This window comes from Melospiza melodia, chromosome 2, assembly GCF_035770615.1.
Source record: "Melospiza melodia melodia isolate bMelMel2 chromosome 2, bMelMel2.pri, whole genome shotgun sequence".
Lineage (NCBI taxonomy): Eukaryota > Metazoa > Chordata > Aves > Passeriformes > Passerellidae > Melospiza > Melospiza melodia.
The window spans coordinates 129,760,001-129,783,084 of NC_086195.1; the positions used below are offsets into that span (position 1 = coordinate 129,760,001).

Sequence of the window (23,084 nt, forward strand, 5' to 3'; positions counted from 1 at the left end):
TGTGAGAAGCTGAGCACTTGATAACTACTACATCAAAGAAATGAAGAGTAGGAGAAGGGCTGGAAGGCACAACCCTGCTACTGAGAGCACGGTAAAATTTATGAGTTGCTAAAAATGAAAGAGGTGCTTACTGCCAGCCTCCCCCCACCACATGCTGTGTCATCCTCTCTCCAATCTGTTCACTTTCATCCAACCCCAGAGAGTTTGTTTCACTTTGTTTGTTGTATGCAACTGACAGAGATGGGATAACTTGGAATCTGTAGTCCAGCAATTGGCCCCTTCCTTACCCTAGTATTTAAAAACAGAAGTGAAGAAGAGGAAAAAAGATTTTTTGTATTAAAAGGAGTAAATTTTTGAGAGGTGAATGTCAGAAAGATTCACCAAGACATTGGCAGTCATCATAGGCACTATATAAACTCCAGTCTGAGGACCAAAACCAATTGGTTACTACATTCCAGTTTAAATTAAAAATGAACATTCCCCCACACAGATGCAGGAGAACTGTTTGTTCCTTCTCCTATGAAGATGAACATCTCTTTTTTGATTTTTAATATGTGAACAGAAAAGAAACTTAATTTTTTATTTTTTGGTACTTAACATTATATAGAAGACAAATAATGGTGAAGAGGCACCTGTGGAACATTAAAAGAACAACTGACACCTTAACTAGTACAGATAAATTTTTTTCTTGGTTGATTTTAAGATAAAAAGCATAAATAAAGAAAACCAAATGAAATACTAATTCACATTAACTTTCAAAAAGGTTTGTAAGCAACACATGCTGCCTCCCCACCCTTTCTCCTTTGGCCTCGAAGATTTCAACTTTAAATTAAGAAGCCACATTTAAAACAGGAAAGCTGTTGAGAAAGTAGAAGAAAGTGGGTTTAATTTATTGTTGAGGCTAATCAGAAGTTCACGCATTTATCATCTTTTATGAAGAACTTAGAAACTTTATGTATAATTTTGAATGATCAATTATTATTAGTTTTAATAGGACAAATATAGAATCTAAAAAAGCAAATCTTTTGTCCCTGTACAGACAAAAAAGGAAAACTATTGGCCTCTACTACTCATCCAGTGCAGCAAATACCAAATGCAATGTGAGAGCAATGTGCTCAGTATTCACTTTTCCATAAATTCCTTAACTGGGAAAGAAAACAAAGGCCCACAAAGAACAACTGCTCCCCAGTAGGGCACCACCATCTCTCCTGTAAATAAAGTCCACTGATTGCCAGCTCTCTGGCTGGCATTGCACAAAACCTCTCTCCTTCCAAAACCAGGACGAGGCTGTAGCATCTTGGAACGAACTTCTGCTTATGAATATTTGATAAGTGCTGACAGATGCTGACTTTCCAGTGCCAAGCACCATGATCGTCTTATCCAGATTCTCAGTCACTGAGCAACTTCAGTTTTGAGAACTGAAACTCACTTTGATTTAATAAAACCATAGTTATGTCTCTTTCTAAAGCAAGTTTGACTTTTGCCAAGCTGTTTTGTGATGTTGTAGAATGTTCATGTGCAAGTGTGTTTATAAACCCAGCCCGAAGGAGACCCAAAAACCCGGCACCCACACACTGTGTGGGCCACCCTACCTTCAACATCCCAACACCCCATCATCCAGTTTCTCTAAAAAGGCTAAGTAATAAAGTTTGTACCCAATACTGTGAGAGTAATAGTAGCCTCTCCCAGGCGTTGTCCCTCTTCACTCTTGGCACTGATTTCACAGCGGTAGGTCCCAGAATCCCTCCTAGTCACGTTCCTAATTCGGATTCCTGTGTTCAGCATCTCTGCTCGGCCTCGGAGATCACCTTCAGGGAGAACAGACAGAGAGGTTTCTGCTCTTTGCTTACAGAATCATAGAATCACAGAGTGGTTTGGATTGGAAGGGACCTTGAGGATCAACTTGTTCCATCCCCACTGCCATGGGCAGGGACACCTTCCACCAGACCAGGTTGTTCCAAGCCCCATCCAGCCTGGTCTGGAACATTTCCAGGGATGGGGCACCCACAGTTTCTCTGGTCAACCTGTGCTAGGGCCTCACCATCCTCACAAGGAAGAACTTCCTTTGTATATTTCCTCTGCATATCTAACCTAAATTTCCCCTCTTTCAGTCTGAAGCAAATATCTATGGCTCATTGGCTTATTCTGAAATCATGTACAATTTATTGATATTTTATGTCATATTGTACATGAAACTATTGCTGATTAGTTCAGTGTTAGTTACCTGTCAGCAAAGAGCAATATGTAATCTCCTTCTGAAAACAGTATGAACCTTCCATTTAGTCCAAAAAACCACCCTCAATTCAAAAAACACCTCCATCTGCCATACATTATCCACTTGGAAGATGGAATGCATTTTTCTGCAGATGTTTCAAGAAAATATATATATATATAGCAGTAGTGAGGTGACTGAAAGACATCCCTTTAAACTAGAGACATGACAATCACTAACATAATTACCTTAAAGAAAAAGTTGAGAGTGAGATCACAGCAGAATATTTGACATTTTAACTTGGCAAGAAAAACTTGATGGATTTAGCAAAAATATTGCCATGAGACTTCTAACAATAAAGAAGTTTTTGTAATTCCACAGTTTATTATGAAAGTTAGATGCACACACAGAAGCATGAGTTCCAGTGTTTCTCTAAATTAAATATATGCAGAAAAAACCCAAGTTCATCAAGGTCAACACATCTGCAAGGTCTACAAACTAACAAAATCTCTGCTTTTATTTCACTTCTCAGCCTTCATTTATTGTGATCAGTGTAACAGAGACCCATATGTTCTCCAACATACAAAGCTTAAGTCCTTTTCAAAACATACAAAGAGAAATTCTACTTCTGAAAAGAACACAAATAATTTATAACATACAGCTGAGTTTATATTTTATGTATATAAAAAATGCTGAATTATTCATATCTAACCTCCTGCTTTACAGGAGGCTTCAGAAAACTCTTTTTAGGATAGGAGTGCAGAGCCTGCAGTAGTTTAGGAGAGTTTACATCCACATGTAATTTCATTGTTGAAAAATCACAAGAAATCTGCAGTATCATTTTTTTAGCCTTTAATTTTATTATATTTAACTTAATTAAAAGGTAACTAATAATTTTAGAAATGCCTTTTTTACCCCAGAGAAGAGTTCTCTTTCTCAAAACAACAGCTCTTCTATATGAACAATTAAGAGCCTTCTTGTTCAGTCTTATTCTTGGTGTCCCCAAGAAAGAGTCAATAGCTATGCTAGAGAATGACATGTTAAACCATCCCTTTGCAGTACTGTACCTGTAAATTCACTGTTGTAGTAGACAAATGAGACTCCTTGAGATTGGATTTTCTTCCACTCTATTCTTAAACTCATCCCTTTTGAAAATTTGTGTTTGCAACTAAGAATAGCCTCTAGAGGGAAGACAAAAAAAAAAAGACAAAAGGGAAAATTAAAGATTTTAGTATTGTATTGGTATACATTCAGGTTCTATGAAATTCATGTTCCTCTTTCAAAAGAACTTGTACAGCAGCAATGGCCAGATCTACTTCTCAAAGTGATGCTTCTCCAGATTTACACAAACACAGTAGGGAAAAAGAAACCAGTAATTTTCTTATACTTCAGTGGCTTTTGAGTAAAACTTCAGATGCTGGGGGTTCCCATGCTGGATAGGGTTTATTAATTTCCCCATCTAACATGGGAATGTTACTTTATCAATTACATTTTCAATTACTACCCTCATTTTAGTTTAAACAGTTCTGAGCAGATCACCCCTAAAAAGGGGGACTCTGGCTTTGTTGTAAACATTTTTTTTGAGTTACCATTCTGAATTCAGTATCAATAGCTTTTCTATTTAAATTTATAACTTAATGGAGATGAAAAATATTGCAGTAAGATGGTTTAAGAAATAAATGCAATATAGACCTTGCTACCTGTAAGCTACTAATTTTCCATTACAGGCCACAATATCCAGAGCAAAAGCCTTTATAGGTTTGACAAGGCCTGTCTAGCTTTCATAATGCCAACATGCACTGCTCAAACACAATCAACCATCATCCTCCTTTCCAGTCTAAACAAATGAGGCTGGAAGGTAATTAGGAGCTACAGACAGATCTACCTACTCCCTTGCCCTTCAGAGTCTGCTCTGAAAAGAAACAAAAACCCAGACTGGTAGCCTTGGTGATACCTCACAGGGGAAAAAAAATATCCAGACTTGAAAGAAAAATTGAGGCAGGAGGGTGTTCCTTGCCAGAAACACGTTACACGTGCACTGGCTGTTTTGAAAAACATACTGTGCACTCAGGAAGTCTGAGGTTCCTGACTTCAGGTTGAGTGTATGGGTGGAGGCTTCCTGAATCTTAAGATTTGCTAGTTTCCTTCCCACTTTGTTTTTTGTATCCTTCTAACAAAGAAAAACCATCATTCAAGCTCAGCTTGCTTTTGCTACTGGCCTTGTGACAGCTGGCTTGTCAAATGGGCTGGTCTCTATTAGCTGACAGAGAGACAGCTCAGCTGAAGTGTTCTCAGCTGAACAAGTCACCTCTGTCTCAAATGAGCTGCCCCTTTCTTGCATCCCACATGTTTTTGTTTCAGAAAAAAACCCTAGCACTGATGCCCACCCACTAATCTTATTCAGAGAAATGGAATGCATGGAAGAAAGGGAGTGTGCACAGAACAGAGAGAACATAATAAAATTGCCCCTTAGTTATGCTTTTTCCCCTAATAATAGAGTCAGGGAGAGGCATTTTCCAGACTTGCATTAAGGTAGGTCCACTGGATACTATGCATCAGCATTGGTACTGCTAGGCCTGCAAAAGCCCTCTGGAATCTTGGAGAGAACTGCACAATATTTAATTTGGATTTACATCTGGTCTGGAGGCTATCATTGGTGATAGAATTATAGAATATCTCAAGTTGGAAGGAATGCCAAGAATCAGTGAGCCCAACTCCCTGCTCCTTGCAGAACTACCTAGAACAAAACCATGACCAGGAGTGTCACCTAGATGCTCCTTGAGCTCTGTCAGGCTTGGTACCATGACCACTCCCCTGGGCAGCCTGTCCCAGTGCCTGACCATCCTCCTATACAGTCAGAGGAGTTAGAGGAGAAAAGGAAAATGCATTTCAGACCAGCTGCACTCAGTGGAATAGCTGTCCATTGGCCCTGCCATCCCTTAGTGCTGCTACACATGGAGAACTTGGCTTGGCACGTGGGCTGTGCTAAACTGATTCCATTCAATGTACAAATAACAAAAGAAAAAATGCAAGCCATATACCATATAAAATACAGAACCTAATCAAGCTTTAATATTCGCTGAGGCATTTCTCTCTGCTTTTGCCTGCCTTGAGCTCTAAATGCATTCTGTCAAGAGAATACTTAACAGAAGTCTACATGACAGTTTTAGAGACCTCTAAAATATTTGATTATTACCTCAAAATGCTGAAGGTTTAAAGCTCAGAGAACAGGTTTTTTATCCCAAATTTCCACCTCTCTCCACTCCAAGCAAATTCAAAAAACAAACCCACATAACCCACAAACCTCACACTACAGTACTCCCCTTTCTCATCTACCCAGCAAACAGGTTTTCCTCTTTTCCTCTGTAAGTTCTCCACCCCATTATTGGAAATAATTTGTATTTTACATATGACATATATATACATATATAACTATGTAAATAGCCATTACAGTTACTGACAAGTAAAAATAGCCATTCAATTATTGTTACTTACAATTAACTAATCTGTTCTTTCTAGTCCTTCACTTTTCTGTCTTTTAAGATATTTAATGTTTCTCCTTTCCATCAGGTCCCATAATATTGTGTGGAAGGAAACCAGGCAGAAGTTACAGGACTGACAAACAAGTCATAGAAGCACAGAACAGGTGAGGTTGGAAAGGATCTCTGGGGAGCACCTAGGTCAACCCCATCTCGAGTAAGAGAAAACAGGGACAAGACCAAGATAAGGCAGAATCAGTGGAGAGAGTGGGCACAAGACCCCTCAGGAAGGAGCAAGAATACCTCAATATCTGCACAGCTTCTGTATACACAGTTTGCATGTATTGTGTATGTATTAAAAACTACCACAACAATGCCCATACTGTACCTTTAAACTCCTCTGCTTTTACATTTTTGTTATCTGTTTCAATGGAGATTCCAGACACATCAGGATCTGCAAGGGGACAGCAAAAAAAGGCAATTCAGCAATAAACATTTGTGATTTCACACAAAGCACATTGCTTGTGCTTTGGCAGCTACAAGCAATATTTTTGAGACCTCCTCACACTGTACAAGTTAGACATTGCTTACGAAAAAGAGTACAAACTAAGAGCTAGACTAGGGCTGGCCTTGAACAGTTCATCTTTTTTCTCCAGGTTCTGGCATCTGTAAAAAATAAGTAATTCTTTTTTGCAATGGCATAATGACATTTACATGCAAGAAGTTCTATATAACCAGTAAACATTTTATGCTATGGTAATATCTGTTTATAACTGGGGAGACATCTATTAATCCATAGGTGTATTTTCCATAACATTCTTATTACAAGGCATGCATATTTTCTGAAGAATACCACTTACAGTTTCTACAGGGTAAAAAATATGTACAGTAATTGGCAATTACCTCAAATTCTTCTTGAAATGGGAAGGAAGATAATAAAGATTTATCTTGTTTTAACTCAAAGAAAGAAAAAAATCCCCATATACTCTTGGATATTGTTGGAGGAACTGCAGGGGGTTCTTCTAAAATAGATGGCTGAGAATGGAATTGTGTGAAATTGTATTCTATCTGAGAACCATTTATTGGTAGTGAAAAGGATGTTGCCCTACTAAGGAAGAATAGAAAAGACAGAAAATGAACAAGGGGAAGGAAAAATGGGCAGAGAAAGAGAGGGGGGGCGACTGAGAGAAAAAATGGGCATTACCAGCAGAACCTCAGAGTGGGCCTCAATGTCCAGCTAGTCAGGGCTAAATGACGAAAAGCTCTGAAGCTTGTGACACAGTTACTTTTATACCCTGCCTCCTCCCAAAATCTGCAATGCTGAGAGGAGATCATTGGCCCAGTCCAACATTCCAGAACAACCCATTGTCCCTTCACCCTCTGACTGGAGAACCTCTCTGGAGGTCAGTGTCCTTGGTGGCCTCCTGCTGACACAGCCTGTTATATGTGAGATGTGAGATGGCTGCCAGGCAAAGGCTCCTGAGAGACAGGGCTTTCCATCTTCTCCTAGCTGCCTCCTGATAGTGAAAGATTTTAAAATCATAGAAAATCTGGGCAGCTAGAAAGACAGTTAGGCTTAGTAAAGTTAGGCTTAGTAGGCCCTGGGAAAATGTTAAGGGTAGGCCCTAGGAAATGTTAGGCCCTGTGTTTGCTACATCATGTGCAACTGCACCTGTGTAATCAGTGTATGATAAATGATATGATTGTTAGGTGTGATGATTACTTAATAATTAGGTGTAATTATTGTTTAATCATAAGAAGAGTCATGAGAAACTATGTTCGAGGGTCTGAGGGAGATCACGAGAAATCCATGCTTGGATGAAACCAATGTATACAATAGAACAATGTAAGTTTAATAATTAATATGTAAGTTATATAACGATAGAATATAAAACACGTTCAGCTCGAAACCATGTCGGAGTCAGATTTGAGTCTGTGTATCCCTGACACCCAGAGTTCTTAAATAGAAGCACCTGCATATAATCATTCCATGATTATGTATTCCTGAACATTAACACTGCAAGTAGCACTTGTACAGCCCCTCTCCACACACCTCTGGTAATTTCAAACAATATTGAGACAGAACTCAGAATTAAATTGGTTCCTCACACTCATGTATTGGGAACACTGAATTTCCAGAAAGAACAAGTGAAATAACCACTAGACCTACATCAACCCCCACCCAGCTACCAGGAGTTGGGCACAGGTATCACAATTAATCCACATCAGGCTAGCAAGTGCTTAACAACTGAACACAGGTCTTTACACAGGTCTTTACACAGGTCTACTTTTTTTTTTTTTTTTTCCCCAAAAGCATCTCAAGTTCTCTTGGTTTAGTACTAGCTTTGAAGACAGCACAGACACTTCTAATGCAGTTTATTTCCTCCGTCTGCATCAGCCAGCTGAACAATTGCTATAGTGGATATGGACAAGAACTGAGAACCCATTTCCATCAATGTTTAGAAACTTGACTTGGTTAAAAATAATCTTATTTTGACTGATAAAAGCTAGGAAAATGGCAAGATTAGATGTTCTTAAGCACACAGACCTCCTTTGTCCATCCCTAATTAATTTCCCTTTCCCCTGCTTCCTGGGGGAAGAGTTGCACACACCCTAGCAGATGAATATCTAGTCTTGACCTGAAAACACAAACAAATTAACAATCTCTTGATTCTTATGGCTTTCTTTTAACAGTTGATTGCTTTTGTTGAAATTAGTGCCTCACTTCTGCCTTGAGTGAGTCCATTTGGGCTTTCAGTGCTCAAAGTTTTGTTTGTTTGAAGATATCATCATAGAATCTCAAAGTGGTTCATGTTGAAAGGGATCTTTAAAGGTCATCTAGTTCAAGCTCCCTGCAAATGAGCAGGAACATCTTCAACATGAGTAGATTGCTCAGAGCCCTATCCAGCCTGACCTTGAATGTCAGTGTTTCACCACTCTCACTGTAAAAAGCTTTCTTCCTTATATCTAGTCTGAATCAACCCTCTTTTAGTTTAAGCCATTATCCCTTGTCCTAACCCACAACAGGCCCTACTAAAAAGTTTGGCAACATCTTTCTTGTAAGTCCCCTGTAAGTACTGAAAGGCTGCAGTAAGGTGTTCCCAGAGCCTTCTCTTTCACAGGGTGAACAATCCAAATTTTCTCAGACTATATTCACAGGGGGCATGCTATATCCCCATGATCATTTTAGTGGCCCTATGGACTTGTTCCAATAGCTCCATGTGCTTTCTATGCTGGGAACCCAGAGCTGGATGCAGCCCTGCAGGTGGGGCTTCACCAGAGTCGAGCAGAGGGGCAGAATCCCCTCTCTTCCCTGCTGCCCACAGAGCTTTGGAGGCAGCCCAGCACACAGGGGGTTCTTGGGCTCCCAGTGCAGCCTCTCACCCACCAGCACCCCCAAGTCCTTCTTGTAGGCCTGCTCTGTTCATCCCCCAGCCTGGACTGATACCAGGGGTTGACCCAGGTGGAGCACTATGAATTCAGTCTTTTTAAACCTCATGACATTCCCATGGGCCAGTTTTTGAGCTAGTCCAGGTCCTTCTGGATGACAATCAAATCCTTCAAGTGCAGCAACAGCACCACTCATCTTGGTGTCATTAGCAAATCTTCTGAGGGTGCACTTGATCGATTTGTCTATGTAAATAATGAAGACACAGAACAGCACTGATCCCATACACCAGAGTACCCTATCATAGTTTTCTTCTTAATTAAAGATCATTCCTTATGGTTTAAGTCTGACACAACAGAGGGAATTCTTCATTCATTCTGTTCCTATGGCCTTTTTCCTCCTTAATTTTCTGCAGTTTTTTTCAGCATCCTTAAAAAATACAAATTACAGTTCTACAGGTATCTATAACCACTGCCTCAGAGTCATGGAGCACCACTCAGAAATGTTATCTGAGGCCCTGACACTGTAGCAAGAGTTCATTCACTGTATATTGTGATGGCTTGACCTTGGGCGGCTGCCGGACACCCACACAGCTCCTCCTCCTCAACATGACCAGGGAGAAAATAAGATTAAAAAGCTCATGGGTCAACAGAAAGACAGGGAGTCAGGGAGTTTAGTTAGCAGTTACCATTACAGACAAAGCAGACTAAATTTAGGGAAAAAAAATAAATTTACTGCCAGTTTAAAACAGAGTAAATGCAGTAGTTGTGGGCATGTGCTCTTCTCTGCTGCTCCTTCCTCTGCATGTTCTCCCCTACTCTAGCATGGGCTGCTTTCTATAGGTCACAGTTACTGCCAGGAACCTGCTCCAACATGGATTCTCTGTGGTGCTTTCTCACTATCTCATATCCCCTTCCAAATACATGCTCAACAATTCTTGTGTCTAAAAGAACACAGCCTCACCCGACAGTGTACAGTGAATTTTCATGTGTGCACATTACCAAAAGATCCAAATTGGGTATAGCTATCCTGTCTGTAATATGTTTCAATTTTATCCACTTTATGTTACGCCAAAAGTTATAATCAGAAGTTTGTAATATGAAATAAATAAGACATGAAGAATTCTAGCAATGAAATTCACGTACTCTGAGAATACTGAAATAGCAAAAAAATATTTGCACTATAAATAGCACTTAGAATTTTTTTCCATCACTCTAAGAAAGAAAACTTTCCTACTAAACTTTAAAGAAAGAAATTTAAAAAATCTTCTGTATAAGACCCCTCACACCCTGTTGAAACTGGAGGAGGAAACCATTTCTCCAGCTTGTCCCAAAGCAATAATTTCTCCTGCAAGTCCATACACAGCCCAGCTCCTTTTTTTGTTCAGGCTAGAATAGCCTAGAATCAGTAAGTAATCTTCTTTTAAACCTATTAGGTCCTATTTAGATTTATGAGAAAGAATTAACATGTGACTTTTACCCAAACCATATTTCTAGAACAATACCCCTCTTCCCCCATATTCTAGATGCCAATAGTTAACAAATCACATTTATCTATTGAAATTACATCTTCCTTCATGATGGGGAGGAGCATTTTATTCTGAGACTGACAACAGCTAATACTTGATAACATTTCAAAAGGAAGCCTTTCTAGGTGTCCAGTGTGTGGATAAAACCATTTATAAATTATTGTCTCATCAGCCTCTTCTGTCTGGACACAGAACAGATCTAGTACATGCGATTCACCACTCTATTACATTCTCTGTTTCATGGGCCTGGAAATTTGTCCCCTCCTCATTAATATAGGCGTCATGCAGCTCATTGTCATGATCATAATATTCACAGAATATGAAACCAAAAATGGAAAACATATTTTATGACTTCTGGGGCAGGACCACTATGGAAGTCATTACAGAATTAATTTGCATGCTTTTTATTGGGAGCTTGCAACTGCAGAAAGCCTCCATATTGACCCTTACATCAAGGGATTTATAGAATACATGAAGATTCTATTATACAATACAATTAAGGAGAAAATGTGAGAAAGAGGGGGAGAAAGGGAGAGAAAGAAGTTCAACATACACACACAAACCACACATATTTTCAAGAAGCTGTAGAGTGCAAACAGTAATGTAAGGTGGTGCAGAGACAGCTGACTATATTAAAACCATTATATATTCTGGTCAAGCAGAAAGAGAAGAGAGGTCCTTAAAGCTAGAGCATCTCCTCCCTTAGACATCCTTTGGGAAATGTCTGTGTCAAATATTCAGAATCCAAGTCTTCAGCTTTGGATTTTAGTTCACCATATAAAGAGCAATAGTGAAAAGATGACATATTATTGTACCAGTAAACCTTTTATTCAGGCTGCTTTTTAAAGATCAGAAAAAAAAAAAAAAAAAAAAAGAAAAAAAAAGCTGCTTTTACATGTCAGGTGCTATGTTTGTTTAGAAGTAAACTCCAAAAACCCACACTTTCCCTTTGATAAACACTCATGGCTGTAAACTGAAACTACTAGCTAGACCAATCATTAAGGAAAAACATATTAGTCAAATCAAATCAAAAGAAACAGTGTGCCTGAAAGAAATTACATGAGAACAGAATCAAAACAAAGTTATAAGTACAAGAGAAAAAACAGTCTTGCGTTTGTTTTGCCAAGTTCTAAACAACAGGTGGTCTAAAGCAAAGTTTAACAAAGGGTTTCTGAGGATACTGTAAATTTAGGAAGTCCAGCATCTCAAGACTAAAGGCCAATTCTCTCACTGAAGTCCCTGAAACAGAAAAGGAAACCAGACATCTGTTTGGCGTTAGCATCCTTCAGACGTGACCACTTCAGGGTAAAGCCGCAGCTTCATGATTAGGTGCTGATGCAAACTTCTCAGCCATGGAACTACATACCACAAGGCACTCAAATGATACCTGGAGTTTTGCCATTGTCAGGGTATTTAAGCACACCGGTTTTGGCTCCCTTTTTGCCATACTTCACAGGATTCACAGAATGACTACCTTGGAAGAGACCGTCAAAAACATCGAGTCCAATTCATGCCCCAATACCTCAACTAAACCACGGCACCCAGTGCCACATCCAGTCGTTTTTAAACACATCCAGGGATGGTGACTCCACCTCTCTGGGCAGGCCATTCCAGTACTTTATCACTCATTCTGTGAAAAACGTTTTCCTAATAGCCAATCTATGTTTCCCTTGACGCAGCTTGAGACTGTCCTCTCATTCTGTCAGTTGCTGCCTGGAAAGAGAGACCAACCCCACCTGGCTACATCCACCCTTCAGGAAGTTGTAAGGAGTGGTAAGGTCTCCCCTGAGTGTCCTTTTCTCCAGGCTGAACACCCCCAGCTCCCTCAGTTGTTCCACAGAGGGTTTGTGTTCCCAGCCCCTCACCAGCCTCGTTGCCTCCTCTGGAGGTGCTCAAGCGTCTCAATGTCCTTCCCAAACTGAGGGGCCCAGAACATCTCACTGCTTCCCCCCATCTCGTCTCTTTGGCAGTGAGGGTCCCCCACCAAAAAGTGCAAAATCCAATGGATAATTATACATTTGAGCAGGTGGGAACACACAGGTACCTCCTGGTGGGGGGACAAGTTTGGCACTGTCCCTTGCACGACTGCAGATCTGTTGCATCACGTAGGATCACACACAGTGCTGGGTCTGGGGACCCCCTTGGTGGGGGGCCCTTGATGAGCCCTGACACCCCCTCAGTTGTCCCTCACACAGATGTGGCCTTCCAGGGGTGGCAGGCCCCGCAGCTGGGCCAGTCTGCCTGCTGGAGGATGGGTGATCACTGCATCTGGCCAGAGGCCATGGCACACACCAAAACCTCTCCTCCTTCCCTGCCTTGTGCAGGGATCTGTGGGAGCCTGGCAGCAGAAAAACCTGGGGTTGGGGCTTCTACCCCAAAGGTGCTGGGCTGGGGCCTGTCCTGGATGCTCTTCCAGATGCTTCACACAATGGTGTCATTTTATCTCAATCTGCTTTAGGTGGCTTAACCCACAGTTGAGGGTTTTCAGTCAGGAGGTCCATCCAGGGTGGGTTTTGCTGGTGCAACAGTGTTATACACTTTTGCTATAGTAGGCAAAAGTCTTTCATAAAGATGTTAAAGCCGTAAACCATAACATTTCAGTCTCCAACAAGGTCCCTTCAATCCAAGCCATTCTGCGACCCTGTGATTAAGTTAACAACATAAACACAGCATTAAGACCTCAAATTTTGAACAAGAGCTAGAGAAAGTTATCCCACATCACTAGGGGGAAAATAGGCAAAAGAAACTCAGTTTCAGTCACTCAGCTACCTTAATCCTCAGCTTTGTGGGGACTGTTAAGTGAAATCAGGAAAGCCAGCACATCCGTCATGGTGTCTTAGTTTTCAAGTTAAGAAAAAACAAAAGGAAAAAAACTTTAAAGTAAAAGTAACTTAACAAAAGGCTTTTGTTAAGACTTTTGAAGTTTTCAGAGCCAATTATCTAAAGTTATCAGTGGGAGTCCTAAGAATTTAAGGTTAATTTCATTTCAGAGCCCCAAGGACAGTTGGCTCTGGAAACAAAAAACTTGAAGTGCTTGAAGAGAAGAAAGTGGAAGGGAAAAAAAGTCAAGTGGCACAGGGCAAGAAAGCAAGAGATTATTTAGGTCAGCCTTTCTGAAAAACTGAACACAGAAGTACAACAATTTTAGATAAACTCAACAGCCTCCTAAGTGCTTTCAGTAGTCCCAGACACTGAAAAAATACTGCATGAGAGGGGCAAATACTGAGGAAAAATTATAATTTGATGTTTTATAATTAATAATCAAAATGTAAAATTTAATTCCCTTCAATGTTTATATTGCTTCCTTCTTTTCTACTCACACAGAAGAGAGGAAGGGTTTGAATACACAGAACATGCAACTTGCAAAGGTTCAATGTAGCACGGAGTTTATTCCAACAGGGAGACACCACAGAAAGCATGTGCTGTTAGCCAAATAAATATTTATAGCTTGCACTTTTACAACTCTCAAAACACCAGTACTCCTCTTGTCTCCATGGCAATTCAGAGGGAGCTTCTGCAAATGGGGGATGGGGATTTGAACTAGTCAGGCTCTCAGAAAAAGCCTATTTTCCAGCCATCTCCTGGTCCTGCCCAGCAATGGTTTCCACAGCAACTCATTGGCAGCTCAAAGACAGCTTGTAAATGCAGTGAGAGCCTATAGCTGCTTCAGCTGTTGCCTATTTTAAGATGCATCAAGATGCTGAGAACATGTGTCTAGTGCCACCATTTTTCAAAAGACTGTGTGAATAGGCCATTGGTGTATAAGCCCCTTATGACTGCTGTCCCACCCCCCTCATATCAAACAGTGCAAAGCTGAAGCTGAACAAACAGATTTCCCTTTGCATTTCTAGGGGGTAACAATCCAGCAGAAACACTTCCCTGTGCAAACACCTGGTGAAACTGCATAATGTTACTAAATGTGCAAAAGAAAGCTTGGCACCCCGTGCAAACCAGCATGTTCCTCTGAAGTCAATAGTACCAAGACTGATTTACATCAACTACAAGAGAGTTGGAAAACCAGAAGAAACAAACAATACCCCAGCATTCCCCAAATGAACACAACCATTCTGGCCCCCAATTTGTGATAAAGATCTCTGAAGCCTCCTACAAGCTTTAAGTGACTTTTGCTGGAATTGCCAAACAATTTGGAAAGAATAAACACTTTCATGAAGTCACCTCATTTATAAACCTATAAATACACCCATTATTTATCTTTAAATCCTGAAAGCAGATTTTGTTTACTTTCAAACTGTATCAACCAGTATTACTCACAATTCCAGTATACTCCACATGAAACTGGAGTTGTTGCTCATTCAGAACCAGTGAAGTCAGATAAGTTCCCTTACTGTTGGAGCATATTTCCAGATGTTTAGGAGGAACACCTTGACAGTATAATTTAAAATTGTTCTAAGTAAATACATTGGTAAAGTGAGAGGGTGTCTCATCCTGTAGTTGGTCCTATTAATTTAAGCTGGAACCAAATTTCTTGTGCATCCCAGAATCATATAGTGATTTGGGTTGGAAAAAACATTAAAGATCATGCAGTTTCAACCTGTCTGCAATCCTCAGTCCCTCTCAAATGGATCTTCTCAACATTTTGTGATTAATCTCAATATTTCTACTGAACACACTGCAGAGGATGAGTACATACAACTCTGTATGAAGTTCTGGCTTCTAAAGTTATAGGAGTAGCTTACTAACCAGAATCGTGCACAGCAAGCATCTCAAATAGCAGGCAGGATAGCTAATTTGGCTCACTACAGAGAAATGTCTCATTTGCAGCAAAGTATAATGACCAAGTCAGCATTGCCACCTTATATCCCACTATGTTCCACCAATGAAGGCGATAAAACATCTGAAATAGTTTAAATTTTTTTAAAACCCATTCTCTCTGAAGCAAATGTTGACCTAGAATATATTCCTATATACAATGTGTGTAACTCCTTGAGCTGAGTTCTTAAAAAGAGCATTACATATGCTTTTTCTCATTCAAATTTTTCTGACTTTGGGACACAGTACTGTGACTTCATTCTATTTAGTATGCCCATTTAGAAAAACAAAAAGTCCTTCCAACACTAGTAGGCTGCTCTGTAAATATTCAGCAAGGGTCTTGTGCAATGCTTCGTGAATTTAGGATTTCTGAGATGTTTCCAGTAACTGGGGATAGGAGTGGTGGTTTCACTTCTGTAAATGTCACTTGAACCATGAATTTTAGGACTGCATCCCATTAGGCAGCACTGAACTTGGTTTTTAAGCTTTTTGTCCTCCAGACTAAAGACCAGGTTCCTTGCCAATATGAGCAGGGAACATGATTACCAGCTCTCACAGCTAAAAGAATATTGTGAACCCTTCCTAAAATCCAAATGCAATGGCCAAATTGCTCATCCCATTTTCATTCACAAGTTCTTTTACATTGCCAAGGTTGCTCAATAGTCCCCTCCTGGCAGAAGCTACTAACAGCTGTGTTTGATGAACAGTACCTTCAATCAGCTTTGTAGCTTACAGTATGAATGCATATTTTTAACTCTAATTCTACAGGCCTTTAATAGATAATTTAGTTGTTTAATGGCAAATTTTATAGAAACATCTTCTGGCATATATGAACAAGACAAGCGACTCTAATTCCATTAAGGCTAACGCATACCAAGAGAAGCTACAGCAAACAGAAGATGTTTTTAACACTCTAAGGAGAAGGTTAATTAGAAGAAATCCTCCGGAAGGCAGAGCTAGGAACAATAGGTCACAGTATAAGATGTGCCAAGTTTTCCTTAAAGGGGACAAAGAAAATTAAAAAATCCAACTAAAAAACACTACAGTCTTCATCACAGTAAAAGCTACACAAGCAAAGCAACATACAGGTATTCAGATTAGAAGAAATTAGAACAACACTGGAAAGTTACACAGGAAAGAGGAATAAACAAACTCTATGCCTTATCCATTTTTAAATCAAGCATAAATCTTAACCCGGTGATCATCACAGCTTTGCACAGGAAAGATGTTTTAGGAGCCACATCCTCTAAAGTATTTCCCGGATTAAACACTTTGCAGCTTTGCATCAGAAGAAGGGAAAGCTCAGAACATGAGCCAATATTCACAATTCAGTGGTTCAGTGGTCAAATCCTTCAAGTAATGGGATTTGATGATCTTGTCTGCAGGTACTTACACTAAGCTGTTGCACTGTCACAAAAATCATCTTAGAGGGATTTATTACAATGATGTATTCCACAATCCTCAGGTCTGTGCCCAAAAATTGGTATTGTATCTTTAAGACCCTGCAGCCCAAGACTTGGTGTGTGGGGGACCAGGGTGATGGAAGAGTTTTGCTTTTGTTATGAGCATTTTTAAAAGCTCCCTGCCCAGCATTTTCATGGCTCTCTGCAGCGTGGGTTTTGCTGGGCTGGTTTGGTTCTCGGCCCAGGCAAAAAGCTTTTCCTCTCCTTGGCTCAGAGATGCTGCAGCAGCAGCCTTTGAGCTGCCTTGAGGTGAACTGAGCAGCTCCTGCTCAGAGACCAGGGACACTGTGTCAGCAGGAACAGAGCCGCCCTGCTCCAATGCAAGCCACACTCCATGAACCACATCAAGCTGGGAAGAAAACACACTGAGAGGCTCCAGCCCAGCTGCTTTACCTGCTGGCATGTGCTGGACTTTGTCCTGGGGAGAAGGCTGATGCCAGATGAGCCACTGGGCCTCCGTCTGCTGCTGGAACTGCTCCCTGAAAGCTTCTGCCTTCCCAAGAGGGAAGCTGACACCATCCCGGATTGCAGGTTGAGAGCAGGTAACCTCTGCCATTTTGGGTCTTTGTTCCAGTGTGTTGGGGTGTAATCTAACAGTTTGATATCTAGCAGTTATTTACTTATTTCCCTGCCTTGTGGGCATTCTGTTTGTTAATAAACCCTTGGGCGTTTTTTTCATTTTCATCTATTAGTATTCATTTCCTATTGCTGGAAAGAAATTGCTGGAACCCTTTAGAGGAGGCAATTCATTCCAGTGTTCTTCTTTAAATCGTCTCAAACTGAGACAAAAATGAAACAAAAAAAAGATGTCAGCAATCTTGCAATTCTTTAAAAACACAATAAAAATATTTTTTAAAGCCATGATTTTTTTTTAGACTAAACCACATGCAATTAAGGATTCTGCCCCCTGTGTCACTACTATCTCCAGCACAACTTCCGTGCTTAAAAGTCTGGTGGTTAAAGTGGCTGTCTGCAAAACCTCAGTAACACAAAATATCATCAATTTAGTTGTTTAGTACCAAATTTTATAGAAACATCTTCTGGCACATTTGAACAAGATTGAAGCCACTCTAATTAAGGCTGACATTTGTCTAGAGAAGCTAGAACAAACAGAGGATGTTTTTCACACTCAAAGGAGAAGGCTGATTAGAAGAAATCCACATTACATTTCTAGAATACTTGTTACTCAATAGATCAACATATTTTATTAAGCCATGCCTGCCATATAGGCATATATGCTGCTTTAAGCTAATGTTTTGTCATGTACTTTTCCTACTTCTGCCTGTATTCCCTTCATAACCAACTGCTCATGGCATATTGATGCTCTAGAAACTTGGGTGACACAATTATTGCTTAAAGTTTCCTTTAGAAGTCACAGAATCATTAAGGTTGGAAAAGTCCTCCAAGATCATCAAGTCCATCCTGTGACCAATCCCTATCTTGTCTCTCAGACCAGAGCACTGAGTGCCATGTCCAGCCATTCACTGGACACCTCCAGAGGTGGGGACTCCACCACCTCCCTGGGCACCCCATTTCAATGCTTGAGATCACTTCCCAAGAAGAATTTCTTGCCAATGTCCAACCTGAATGTTCCCTGACACAACTGGCCCTGACAGGCCATTTCCTGTTGTCCTGTCACTTGTTCCCTGGGAGAAGAGCATGGCCCCACCTGGCAACACCTTCCTTTCAGGGAGCTGTAGACAGTGAGAAGTTGCCCCCTGAGCCTCCTTTTCTCCGTGCTGAAAATTCCCAGCTGCTCCTCATCAGACTTGTGCTCCAGTTCCCTTCCCAAGTTCTGTTGCCCTTATCTGGACATGCTCCAGCACTTCCATGTCTTTCTTGCAGTGAGGGCCTAGAACTGGACACAGGATTTGAGGGGTGGCCTCACCAGTGCCCAGGACAGGAGGACAATCATTGCCCTGGTCCTGATTACATTAAGACAAAATAATACCACTTTGACTGAAGAACACTCCAAGGACTGTGCTGGAAAACAACTTATTCAGGCATCAGCATAAATACTGTGATCACAAAATAAGGTCTCAGAGTTCAGCTCTAAATTCACAGAACAGTTTCATTTTTATAACAGGATCTAGGCACATTTACAGATTTATTCCCACTGTTGTTGCAGGGCTGAACTTATTGCAATGAGCCTGGATGGTACAGCGCATCAGTAGTTCTATGAGTGACCAAGAAATCAAGAAAGAGAACAAGATGGCTTGTTGAATAATACATTGCTACCCAAGAGATACCCAAAGAGAAACCATTGCCAACTCAGTCAAAGTTCAACAGTTTTGCTGAAAAAACCATTGAAAAATAAGCCTGAAAGTTTTTATTGTTTATGAGCATCAGGTGTTATTTTAGGGCAGAAAAGGAATAGGTTCTTTACAGGGCAAAATTAATTACTCTTATACAGGAAGGATTATCCACTTCAGAGTTCACAGATATGTAATGCAACTCTTTGTACACAACTCTTCATAGCCAAGTCTACACATATCTTCTACCTAAACAGTCTAATTTTATAACAAAGCCTCTTGTCCCATTTAGCCATAAAACTTCCTTGGAGATTATGTGCCCACCCAGCACATGTATCCCATCCCACAGCAGAGGCAGCTTAAGAATGAACTGTCTACCCTTCAGTCAACACAACTGGCAATCTAAAATAACCAGATTTTTTCAGTAGGTCTCCATAAAGGTACAGGGGATTCAAACACAGCATACAGTTGCAGGATTGCAGCTTTAATAGCAACACAAAGTAGTAGAAAATTTTTCCCATTTCAAAACTGATTAGTCCCCTCCCAAAACTGAGAGTGTTTAAGTTACTAATATATCTACACTGAATATACTATTTAAACAGTATGCCTGGCTCAGGAAATATGTTCTGCACCTGAAAGTCCATACCTACAAAAGAACTGGCTGTCCCCCTCCTCTTCCTCTGTTCATATAGCTTTCAAAAGCTTTGAATAAACTTTAAATATGTGCAATTGCTTACAGAGGCATCACTTAATTCTTCTCTCACAAAAATCAATCCTCCCAAAACCTACTTATGCTAGAAAGCCATTGTCTTTCAGCAACTGGGCAAGGCCTCTGTAGCACTGTTTTCCCTTCCTTCTTACCCCTTAGAAAGGTGAAACACAACTGGAAAGTGAGTAGGAACTGCATGGGGATTGTTCCTGTTTTGACAACACAGCTAGAAATACAACTGGAACGTAAATGAAATAAGAATGAGTGTGCAGTGGCAGGGAAAAAGCAGAGCTGAAAAAATCTTTAGTCAGTCTCTACAAATATTGCTGATTTCCCATTGACAGAGCCTCCCCAGATGATTTTTTATCCCCCAAAACAAGAGTCTGAAGACAACTGCTATAGAAGGCAAGTACATTAACTTCTGCAAATACCCAACTACACCCTTTCCCCTCCTCCTCTTTCTCCTCTCAGCCACATCTTTTTTCTCAAAAGTATCCTCATTATCATCTCTTAGGCAACAAATGGAAGAAAATTCCCTGAGAAAAAGAAGAAAAAAAAAAAGGAAAAATCCCAACCTCCAATATTTTTTTACTCATTTTTGCTAGCTACTAGAAAGCTTCAGTTCTGAGACAGGGCCTCCAGAGACAAGTACTGTCTATGCATTCTAGTGGCAAACTGCTGTCTGCCTCGCATAATAGGCATTAAAACGCTGTTTTTCTGCAGGTTATAGAGGGGTAATGGGTGGTTAGCTCCCACAATTAAGAGATGAATATCATGTGTATGCTAAGAGAAGTTTTATTGATGTATGGTTGTGTTATTGTGATGTGTTCTCCCCATACTCCTCTTTCCCCTCCCATTTTATTGTTTAACAGGGTGGCCTTGGTAGTCGGGGCATTTGGGGGGATGGAAGGCTTGTTGCTGGGGGGGCACAGCATGGCAACACCTGATCTTAAATCAAACTGCAAGAAAGGAGTCTCCATCATTGGAAGGCAAAGAAGAGTTGGCTGATGGAATTTGGTAGGGGCTGGGGTTACCTGATGCAACACCAGGAGTGTAAAAGGTGGAGCAGCCGTTTTGTGGGTGAGCACGTGGCGGTTTAGTTCCATGCTCCCAGCACTGCTCTTTCTTTCTCCTTATTCAGTCATTTGTTGTATTTATTAAGGTTTAGTAAACCTTTGAAATCCTAAAATGAGAGGTAGTTTCTCACACTGCATATATTCTTCCTCATAGTTTTACAAGTATGCCAAACACAAACGCTTGTCCAACTCTAACAAACATAGACAAGTCTGCATAACACCCCCATGATTGCCTCCCAGTTCATACCGGGCACTTTCTGCAGGCTGAGATACAATAATTTTGGTTTGCATATTATATTAATTTGAGCAAATGTAATTTCTCAGGGATTTTCCATCATTACCTCCAAGTAGTATATTAGAAGTTTGTGAACAACAAATAAAGCCTGTTTTGTTAAAATTATCTAGTATCAAAAAAACAGATAATAAATAATTTTTCCATCCAGACAATAATATGTTTTGTTCCCCTTTCAATCTGATCCAGTGGTTTGGATGGGGTCAAAAGCATTTTCAATCCTTAAGATGTTAATCCACCTAAGAGCTATGAAATATATCTATTGAAACTTCATACTTGTAGGGTCTGTTCTTTCCCGCTCAAATCTCACCATTTTGTACCTCTTTAAACAATCAGAATCAAATTGTAGCTATTTCAATTCAAGTTTTATTTTCCCATCTCTTACTGAAAACTGCTAAGTTTTGAACTTCTAAAAAGGAATAATAATTCAAAAAGGTTCAGTACCAGATTTTTTTTTCATGTTTTCCCCTGCAAATAATCTTTCGGAGAAACTGGATGCCTGCTTTAATTTTTATTAATCAGAAAGGTTGACAGACTTACTAGTGGTTCAACAGCTACGACTGTTACATGACTTCCTCGTTTCAGAAATTGCCATTTTCCCCTTCTTCTTTCTCCAAAAGCTCCTCCACCTCCTACTGCGTTAGAAACCAACAAATGAACAGGACCAGATGTTCAGCTGCCAAGCTTACTTTCTGCCCAGTTAAAGAAATTTTATGTAAGCACTTGAGTGCTTGATATATTGTGAGCATAGAGGTCACAAAATCAGTTGGAGTCCTCCAGGAAAAAAAGTGACTTTGGAAATACAGGTGAGTGCAAGCAATGGCAATCATCCAAATGCTTCTCCAGCCTCATCTGCTGTCTCATTCTTTGAAATTCATATTCCATTCTCCAAAAAAACCCAGCATTTAGATGAAGGAAACAAATAATTTGTCTTGATTACAAGACACCATAATATTTGCTTTAAGCTTCCTGAAGCTGAATTACAGAACAATCACAGTGCTTTGAGGGAGATGTGAGAGGCTTTTCTGCAGAAATGTTTTGCTGAAACTGATGGATGTTTCAAAAGTACTGGGGATGGGAGAAGACATGCTAGAAAGTAAAATTGTAACAAAGTTAGCTTAACAAAAGCGGGGTGGGAGAGGGGGTGAGCTAACCAGAATAGAATAAATGACTTGAAACAAAATTAACAGCTTCCACATAACATTTCCCTCAGTTTCCATTAAAGTGCTCTCCCCGTGGTACTGAACTAGAACTAAACTAAACCCTGAACTAGACAGTAAGAACTTGTAAACCATCTCTTTTCCCACAAATATGCAAAACTGCCGCAAAGTTAACAGGGTGGAGAAAAAAAAATCCCAGCAAAACAAGAAAAAACAGCAGTAAGACAGCTCATTGTACACATCCCCAAGGACACTATTTTATGCAAATTTTGTTTTGCCTGATATCCTTATATAACTTCAAGGGAATTTAGCCATTCCATATGGCCCTGTCAAACAGTCTGCAAGGACAAATACATATGTCTGCCTTTGCTTCAATTGCTTTAATAGACAAGATATTTATTTTCTAAGTAACCTTCTTTTACATAAGCATTTGTACTGGAGTCACCTCTAGCATTTCTAAGGGAAAGTATATGCCACTAAGCCTTACTTTAAGAAAAGTGATCTTAAAAGGGTTCACCATGTGCAGGGAGTAAGTGTCTTCAGAAGTGCTCCAACATGAAGATTACACTTTGAGTGTTGATGGATTCTAAGTAGATCATACCAGATGGACACTTTTACATCCCAACTGCAGAACTATATTACTAGCTGTTCCTGTCTCTCTAAAAGCACCACCAACCCAAATCTCTTCCCCCTCAAACAAAGGAAGCTTGGTTACTGCTACTGCAGAATGTTCACATGCATGTCACTGTCTATCT

General features: G+C 40.2%; 1 protein-coding gene across 2 annotated transcripts in view; it reads right to left on the minus strand.

Moving 5' to 3' along the window:
* The window catches only part of JAM2 (junctional adhesion molecule 2), a 39,927-nt gene that overhangs the window by 12,269 nt on the left and 4,574 nt on the right, over positions 1-23,084 (minus strand). For both annotated transcript variants that reach the window (XM_063150014.1, XM_063150013.1), the window contains exons 2-4: positions 6,080-6,145; positions 3,280-3,393; positions 1,656-1,808 (exon numbers count right to left, since the gene is read on the minus strand). In XM_063150014.1, the coding sequence (XP_063006084.1) occupies positions 1,656-1,808; positions 3,280-3,393; positions 6,080-6,145 (333 nt within the window). The remainder of the gene's footprint in view (positions 1-1,655; positions 1,809-3,279; positions 3,394-6,079; positions 6,146-23,084) is intronic.